At 36.2% G+C, this 9869-nt stretch overlaps 1 protein-coding gene across 2 annotated transcripts in view; it reads right to left on the bottom strand.

Annotated features, from left to right (window-relative positions):
* Positions 1-834: 834 nt before the first annotated feature.
* UGT8 (UDP glycosyltransferase 8) overlaps positions 835-9869 on the bottom strand; it is a 90113-nt gene continuing 81078 nt past the window's right edge. For both annotated transcript variants that reach the window (XM_059377755.1, XM_059377764.1), the window contains exons 4-6: positions 9468-9544; positions 5680-5899; positions 835-3489 (exon numbers count right to left, since the gene is read on the bottom strand). In XM_059377755.1, coding sequence (XP_059233738.1) covers positions 3126-3489; positions 5680-5899; positions 9468-9544 — 661 coding nt within the window. In that variant the 3' untranslated portion in view covers positions 835-3125. The remainder of the gene's footprint in view (positions 3490-5679; positions 5900-9467; positions 9545-9869) is intronic.

The following is a 9869-nucleotide window of genomic DNA, read 5'->3' as shown; positions in this document are numbered from 1 at the left end:
TTTATTGAACTCACTTCAGTTGTGTATTTCAGAGAAGGTGCTTACCATTTATAAATAGTAACAGTCCACAAAATGTTCTCCCAATAGAATGAACTTCCGTCAATTTCAGTGCATGTATCACACCCCGTAACATCCAATTACAATGTCTAATATCCTTAATTAGGGCGCAAAGCTGGAAGCAGGCCACTGAGGTGGGATATCAGAATCTATCAGACCACTTGAGCATGGATATTCTTATAGTCTTGCTCGAAGCAGGAAATGTATGGGGAATAAAAACCAGGATGCTACATCTTGACGCTGGAGTGTCTCACCACTACCAGTCCCTAGCAGGGAAGGAGGCAGACAGGGGCAGATGGCAGATCACAGAGTAGGACAGTCCTCTGAGGATCCAGTGTGGTGGATTCTCGCCCAGAAGGAGCGGGTGCTGTGTATCACAACGTAGAGGTGGGTGGTAAATATATGGTCGGGTAAGGCACACGCGTGGTTCTTTGAGGACAGTATCCCCGAGCCTACAAAGACCTTATCAGAAAATGATCAATGTAGTACCTGCTAGTCTGAGATTGTCCTCAAATTTTAATACAAAGTTTCTATGGTCTCAAGAAGAATCCTGAACGTTCAACTTTAATCACTAACCATGACTTTCACCCAAATATTACTTTCCTTCAATCCTGATCATCCAAATTCTGCCCCTAGATCTATGTGGAGGGATATTAAAAGTTATGGTTCTTAAAGAAAAATGGGTTGATGTGTTAATTCTCATTTGCATTTGATATGATGATGACCAGCTATGAAAATATTTGCAGAGGCTCTTTTTAAAAATAAAATGAATAAATATACCTTCTTGAAAACTTTACTTTATTAGAGAATCTAGCCCCAATGTGGAAAATTTAAAATCACTCTATTTACCAAAACTGGCTAACAATAAGCTTACTAGGAAAAAAGAAAAAAGACAGAGAGAGAGAACAACAATGATCAGTAAATGCCTACACTTAACATTCTTCTGGGATAATTTTAAGATCCATGTTGATGTACTTATAAGGTAAATCCCTCTATTTAATAGTAATAAAAAAAATTCCCACATAACATTTTGTTTTTTACACTCATATACACATATAAAAGTTGGGAAACATGTCTCAGAAACCTGTTTATAATGGATATACATACTCTTGTGAAATATAATCTGAGTAAAAATTTTATTCCAACAACATTTCTCTATTTTAAATCATGTTTATTGTTTAAGTTTTCATCACAGTGGAGATTAATTTATGCTTAATCATCCATTGAGTGCCTACTGTCAGCTTCATCCAATTCCAAAAAAGTCAAGTCAACTCATTCATACACTCTAAGCCTGTTTCCATCCCACCATTCATTGCCTGTGCCTTTTTCCCCTTTTAACGGCAACATAACAGTAAGATTGTGAAAAGGTATAACTAACAGACGTATATGTATAATACCATTTCTTCAAGTATTCAGAGAGTAGTACGTCTGTCTGCATTGTACATTAGAAAACTATTTGTGACATTATTTCTAAGTAGAGGAGAGTGGCTCCTGGTGGGAGTGTAATGAAGTTGTATGTCATAGTGTATGACAAGGATTTACAGCATTCTAGAATTTTCACAACTCTTCCCATGTTAGTGAATGTCCTTAGGTGAATGTATGTTTCTACTCTCAGCTGTCAGACATGGGATCTCCAACTACAAATAAATAAGCATACACTCAACACGTGTAGTGCAAACGCTAAGTAAACAGAATGACATGGAATAAACTCATAGTGGCCAACTAGTGAATGGTTCAGCCGGGAGGTCCTGATTTTATGATGTCCGTGACATGCATCCTTCTTCTCCAGTGAGCACTGTCACTGTTCCATGTCAGCCACAGTGACTTGAAAATTCTACTGAGGTGGGGCGTGAAGAAGTGAAGAGGCAAGAAGAAACTCATTTTCACAAGCAAGAGATACAATTTCTCTATCACTTCTGTGAAACCGGTAAAGTCTGTTAACAGAATCTCAAACCTCTCAAAGGTGGTACCAAGAGGGAGAACTGTAAATGTCCCATTTAATTAAATGTTGGCACCTATGTAATATGGATTGTGTGGCCCAGACAACAAAAAAGGATGAAGAACATGTTTTTTAAAGGTAAAACTTTGGAAAGATAACACCTGAACATTCAAAAATTACATTATAAAAAATCCATCAGTTACAAAAACATTCAAATAACGGCCCTGTTTAAAGATGCCACATAAGCAATAATCTTCAGTACTTTGAACGGAAGTCAGAGTTTTGTAGCTTTGTCTTAATTATGAATTTAACACAAAGTTATTCATTAAAATGAAATAGAAAAAAAAAACTACAAAATTCTTTCAGAGGCAAATTATTGGTAGGGGGAAAACAAAAGTAAAATGTGACAACCGATTTATAAATTTACTTAATTGCATGTATTTTTCCCCCAGAAGGGTCCACAGCCTATAAGAAAAAGAAAACAAAAACAAAAAGGCAAAACAAAACAAAAAAACTAACACAAACAAAAAACCCCAAAAAAAGTATAAAAATGGTGCCATGTATCTTTTCATTTTCTTCCACTGCATTCAGTTTTGAGGGAATAGTGTTCTTTCACTGTCAAGTGTTCTGAGTTCACATATATTAAATTCTAGAAAAGAAACATTTGGAGCCTTTCAAATTCATTCTTGAATGTGTTGTACCTTCAACAAATATGCCAAGCAGCCACCTAAAAATTCTCTTAATTAGGAAACACACATACATACACACATACACGCAAACAAACAAATCTTCTTCAAAGAAAAGAAACCATTCCTCATCTGGGACACACACGTATCAAGATTCAAAACTAAGGTCTGACATGGTCACTTAATTGATTTAAATAATTAAGGCTTCTAAAAGATTCAGTGCCAAAACTCTCTGTATCAGTATTCAAATAAGATACATTTTTGCATTTTAGGTTTGTGCTTTTTACAGCCATCTTAATTCCACAGAATTTTGTTAGTAAGATCAGGTAATGGAGTGTTAGAATTGTTTACTGACATTTAACTTTTAGTAGTTGTTAGACTAAATTATAGTGATAAAAGGTGAATGACTGAACAGATCTGTTACTATCCTGTGGCCTGTTGGCTCATTTCACCTTCTTTTCATGTTTAATATGGCCATTTCTTTTGTACTTGCCATTGAGGATTCCATTATGGTAATGTCCATTAACTGTGCTATGCTTATTTCTAGACCACAAACTTTTGATTTTTCTGTAGATAAATTTTGTCACCCAGGACAAAAAAAAGTAGAACAAGGCAGCACCAAGCAAAAGCACAAAGGCTATATCCAGTAAAAAATACTGACAGAAAGAGATTTGATGGACAGCGGCACGTAGGTGATGGGCTCCGTTGTGACGAAGAATGTAATCTATCCAATAGACAGTCCGATTGACAGGGTGACCAGGCTGATCCTTGTGGATTTCTGAAAGCTTCTGGGCCCTCTGACGGTAGCTATGGAGCAGAGAGGCAGAACACAGAATATCATGTCGCTATAAGGTTTAGTACTAGGACTTTCTCATTCTAAAAATGAGGAAAGTAATAAAACCAACTATTCTTTATTAAGTACATAGTATCTTGTGTTAAGACAATAAAATAAATTTTTTTAATTAATTTTTTATTTTTTATAAACATATATTTTTATCCCCAGGGGTACAGGTCTGTGAATCACCAGGTTTACACACTTCACAGCACAAGCGAGTGACCTGATTAGGATTACAAAGTTGAGATTCAGATTCAAGTGTTTATGACTCTAAACCCCAGTTTTCTTTGGTTTGTTTTTGCTACACCATACTTCTTACCCATACATACTCCTTCTCTCCCTATGCTTTTAAATACTATTAGTCAATGAGTCTCAACCAGAAGAGGTGTGTATTTATTAGATTCTGAAAGGTGGAGATGAGGAAAAATGCAGAATTTTGTCCCAACTCCTTTTTTAAGCAATGAAATTTAACTTTGCTCTGATTTAAAATAACATAAAGTGAAGGTGTGAGGTTTTTATACGTTTCAACAGAGGAAAAGGAGTTGAGAAACACCACTATGAAGCCATCTACAGATAACTGTCATACGGTGCATATATATATACATATATATAGTTTTTCATTTTATACATTTTTTTCATTTTATATATAAAATATAAATAAAATATATACATATATAATACAAAATATAGTAAATATATTAATAAATATATTAATATAATATAATTAATATAATATAAATTAATATAATTAATAAATATATCATTTAATATATTAAATATATAAGTAAAATATATGCATATATGTATATATGTAGTGAAAATACCCTCTTAAATGGTTAATTGGAACTCCAGAGTACCTCTGTATACTTGAAGACTGCACAACTGGGGTTTAATTGCAGTGTGATGTATGCCTATAGCGTGGCCTGTGATCAGGCCCTGTTTATATCTCAAAGAACACTGACAGAGGGACTGTATGTGGATAATCCAACCTTTTGCTTTTTTCTGTAGACCAAATCCAATCCTTGAAGCTCTGCAATATCTTCCCCCCACACCCAACAAACTTCACTTTGGGGCTCTATTTTACAAACCTTTCTTTAAAAGCCTGTAAAATACTTATCATTTTTCATAAAATCATGTCTTGAAAAACACTCGACTTTGAAAGAAGAGCTACAGAACACAGAGGGATCCCCAAACTAAGGCACCCGGCGCTCCCAGGGCCAGAGCTGGGATCAAGACACTGGATCCTTTAAGAGGTCAGAGCAGGAAGGCTGCCTCTGAGCCCACTTAAGGCAGCATAATGAACCTCAGTGGACCTGAATCCAGCCTTTTATATGGAAGCTCCATCATTTTCTATGAAAGAATTTTTCTTATTGTCAGTTGTTTCTTAGACGATGACAATGTTTTTCAATCCAGTGTTTACCCATACCGTGCAGGTATAAACAGATAAATTCTACTGTCATATGAAATGCAAGATTAACTGAATGTCATATAAAAATGGGGAATACTGCTGCGTTGTTTTAAAACTACATGAGTCATCTCTCCAGACCCTTTGAGACTCAGTGGTTAACTGGGTTAATACAAGAAATCAAATATTTAACCACATCAAATAAATAAATATTCTGATTAGTCATGCACCTGAGTCAATAAATCTCTGTGTTTTGGTGATACTCGTTCTAGGGAAACCCAGCACCAGTCAAGACAAAGGGCACCAACTTTGGAATCAGACAGTCCTGGTTCAAATTTCTACTCTAATAGCTGTGCAACTATGGGCAAATTACTTAAGCTCTCTGAGTTTCAAGCGCCTCATCTTTATAATGTCATTAATGAAAACAGTGGTATACAGATATTATGAGTATTAAAATGAGACACAGAACACAAAATTTGACACATTTTAGGAACCTTATGATTATTCCCACTGGAATTTCTCCCTCAATTTGGCAAATCCTGGTAGAATATTATTCAAGGTCATACCTGGCTGGCCGTATGATTGCTGTCTTTATTTTTCAAATTACAGAAGATGTACAGAAAGCATCAGACACAGGAATCTAAAGGATATTTCTGTAACCGGTTTATTGACAACTTCTTGGTAAGAACTGGTTACTGACAATATGCTGTGCTATTTATTTATCTTTCATTTGCTTTCATATTAACGGAAAACTTACCTGGGATTATTGATAACTTTCACCAATGCTTCATACAGCTCTCCTTCAGTAACAGTCTTCCATTCTAGCAATATCCCCATGCCTTTTGCCTGGACCCGAGTCATAGTATCATAGTGGTCTCCAAAGAGTGGGATTCCCACGACAGGTACACCGTGATACATAGTTTCAAAAATACTATTCAAACCACCATGGCTCAGGAAGGCTTTAATATTTGAATGCCCTAAAGAAGGATTAAAAAAGAAAACAACTTACAGTACTGTATATTATTCTAAGAGATCTTCCAGGAATCTCTTAAAAATCCACCCTATAATAATGCAAGCTGGTGCAGCCACTCTGGAAAACAGCATGGAGGTTCCTCAAAATGTTGAAAATAGAACTGCCCCATGACCCAGCAATTGCACTATTGGGTATTTACCCTAAAGATACAAACGTAGTGATCCTAAGGGGCACATGCACCCTAATGTTTATAGCAGCAATGTCCACAATAGTCAAACTATGGAAAGAACCTAGATGTCCATCAACAGATGAATGGATCAAGAAGATGTGGTATATATACACAATGGAATACTATGCAGCCATCAAAAGAAATGAAATCTTGCCATTTGCGACAACATGGATGGAACTAGAGCGTATCATGCTTAGTGAAATAAGTCAAGCAGAGAAAGACAACTATCATATGATCTCCCTGATATGAGGAAGTGGTGATGCAACATGGGGGCTTAAGTGGGTAGGAGAAGAATCAATGAAACAAGATGGGATTGGGAGGGAGACAAACCATAAGTGACTCTTAATCTCAGAAAACAAACTGAGGGTTGCTGGGGGGAGGGGGTTTGGGAGAAGGGGGTGGGATTATGGACACTGGGGAGGGTATGTGCTTTGGTGAGTGCTGTGAAGTGTGTAAACCTGGTGATTCACAGACCTGTACCCCTGGGGATAAAAATATATGTTTATAAAAAATAAAAAATTAAAAAAAAAATCCACCCTATAATAAATGTACATTTTAAATATAGGTTTTAAAGGCATAATTTCACTTGATTCCTCTTCTACATCAATTAAAATGCTTATTATAAAAAATAATGAACTGATTTGTGTATATTAGTTAAAAGCCATTTTTAAGTAGCTAAAAATTATGGCTTTAACTTTCCCTTAAAAGCAAGTACCAACTGACTAGCCACATCTATTTAAGTGGCCAATAATAAATAGGAAGTCAATGAAAGCAAGAAATGCCAAGAATACCAGGGTGCAACCACATTCTACTAAAAACAGACAGCCACCTCTGGATACCCAAGCATTTATCCCTCTCTTTATATATATTTTTTAAAGATTTTATTTATCTGAGCGAGAGAGAGAGTGTGCAAGAGAGCACCAGCAGGGGGAGCAGCAAAGAGAGAGAGAAGCAGACTCCTCACTGAGCAGGGAGCCCCTTGTGGGGCTCCATCCCAGGACCCTGAGATCATGACCTAAGCTGAAGGCAGATGCTTAACCAACTGAGCCACCCAGGTGCCTTGGCATTTATCTGTATTAACAGCAGAACACACTTTGTTTAAAAAAAAAAAAAAAGTTACGATGTGGGGCGGGACTCCTAAAGACCATGAAGAGTTTATGTGCTTATCCAAGGAGGAAAACTGTGCAGTACAAAGTATTTACAATATTCAAGTCATGTCAGCTTCTGTGCTTCACAATTTTAGGGTCCAATTTCACAGTCTGGGGACATAAACAAGTAGGGGCTGACACATATAAAAATTAGTTGTAAGCGATGGAACATCATGTAACATCTAGTTGTCACGGGGATAAAAGAAGATAATTTATCAAAATTAATGAGGTATTTCCAAACCCAGATCTCCTCCTGAGCAGCCTATATTTCAAAAAGGGACCAAACGCCTTGTGTAAGAAGTGTAGGACAAAGAAACACTGCATTTAGTGCGTGCCATGGTCAGAAAGGAACTAAAGCTCACAGAAACAAATCTTTTCAATATTCACACACCAGGTACAGTACGGACTCCTGGTGTTGAACCTCCATCTCAGCTCGGCACTGGGACACTGTAGCTAGCAGGGTTAGTCACTCAGTGTCACCTCTGCCTACAGATGGCTTCTCAACTCAGCCCATCTAATGGACCTGCCCTCTCAGTGCATTTCAAACTTTCTTTTTAGCAGCAAAACTTTCTCTTTGAACAAAACCTTACTACCAAGTCTTGAAGTGACAAAGGAGACAGTGCTGGTGGGTGGAGGGCAGGGAGGAGTATGGAAGGAAGGAAGGGGAAAGACAGTGGTTCGGGTCCGACTCCTCATCCCGGAGAAATCTTCTTATCATGGTGAGGAGCCAAAAGAGGGCCCATAAAGTCATACCGGGTGATGAAAAGGACACTAATCTTGGCAAAGGTAGAGAACTACGATTCTGAGGAACCCGGAAGAGCTATGAATTTGAGGAGGGCCACTGGATGTGAACCACTGTGTAGCCAGACCTCGCTGTACAGCCTCTCCAAAAAAACCCCTGAGAACAGCTCAGATGTTCTCAGATCATGGTATAACACTGTGGCACCGAAAGAACAGGCAGTCAAGATTTTCTGACTTAAATTTCTTCCTTCTTTCTACCTTCTATGGAATCTGAAGTCATAATAGTAAAGACATTTTTTAAAAAATGAAAATAAAATACAAGTATTAAGAAAAGTACATTGCCCTGTTTCTTCTTCAATTTTGTCATTTACAGAATAATATATATAATGAACTAGATGAAAAAAATTATATAAGGAAAATTCCTTGCTGTTTTTCAGTTATAAAATTCGATTTGCTGGTTTTTAGGATGGGTCACTTTATTGCATCTAAAAAATGCTTTTCAAAAGCCTATTTTTAAGAATATTATATAGAGCCACTTACATACCTCACTTTTTCAGTTACAAAATTCGATTTGCTGGTTTTTAGGACAGGTCATTGTAGCTTCTAAAAAATACTTTTCAAAAGCTTATTTTTAAAGTGTTTAAAGACACTTACATAATCTTGTATATTTTAGTATTATTGAACAGATGATGGCCAATACTGCCAAAATTCAGTACCATTTTATAACTTTCTTAATATCTTAAAGAATAATATGGCATCATGTTTTCCTAGAAATTTAATGAAATTACAGTTTTACTATCTACACTTATTCAACAGTTAAAATTACATATTTCAAATATCTTAAAATAAATGCACGTAATTATTATTTTAGTTTTCATCTGAGGGTCAGAATCTCAATAAATAAATCATGTGTTTATTTAATAAAATGTTTCAAAAATGTCTGGTGACTTCAGGAGAAATCTAAACAGATGAACCAAACACAGATAGGATGTTTATTGGCCTAAAGATGTTTCCTTGGCCTTTTGCTTCTCTTTGGTTTCAAATAAATGAATAACTTCAAGTTTTCTGAGTTCTCAGGTAAGTCTGTAATAAAACTCGAACACGAATCTGTATTTTCATTGTTTTAATTTTACTACCTTTAGCTGATTAGTCTAATCAGGTAGAACTTCAGTCACTGCCAGTTTATATAGCTTATTAAGTATATTTTCCAGAAAATTAAAACTAGTGACTGGCCAAAAAATATTAATTTATAGACCAAAGGATTATATTTGACAAATTATTTTCCAATAAGATAGATTTGATTTGTTGGCTTGAAATCTAAGATGAGACACTGGATGACACGGCGACTCTTTCGTAAACTACACACGTATCAGAGAAGATGTTCACATGCAAAAATCACATTTATACAATTCAGATCCAAAAGCCAAGTAAGTACCTACATGCAGCTGACTTACCAAGCAGGTCATTTTGTGGTAACCATTCTATGAGCTTAGTGTTGTTTCCTAGATTCTTTGGTTTGGTTCCAGAAAACCTAAAATGTACATCATCAGACAATGAATCTTTCAAAAATCCAACTTAACTCCTGGTACAGACTCTGTGGTTAAATTATCAGGTTTAAAATAAACGTTACATGATCTTTTGTTGATATTTTAAGAAGGAAACCATGCTTTAGCAACAAGAAAATTTTGATATTCTTTTTCACATTTTCACTGATTGAGATTAAAAACAAACAAATGAACAAAGGCCCTTGGCTTATATTGAGATTTTCCTTCAGTTCTCACCTGACTACAGTGGGTGAGGGGGTGGGGTGGGAAGGATCCAAATTAACCTGTTCTAGAAAGTCACTCTCCAGCAGG

The sequence above is a fragment of the Mustela nigripes genome, chromosome 1 (assembly GCF_022355385.1).
Source record: "Mustela nigripes isolate SB6536 chromosome 1, MUSNIG.SB6536, whole genome shotgun sequence".
Lineage (NCBI taxonomy): Eukaryota > Metazoa > Chordata > Mammalia > Carnivora > Mustelidae > Mustela > Mustela nigripes.
The sequence above is the reverse complement of the archived record's forward strand: the minus strand, read 5'-3'. Positions and strand labels throughout refer to the sequence as shown.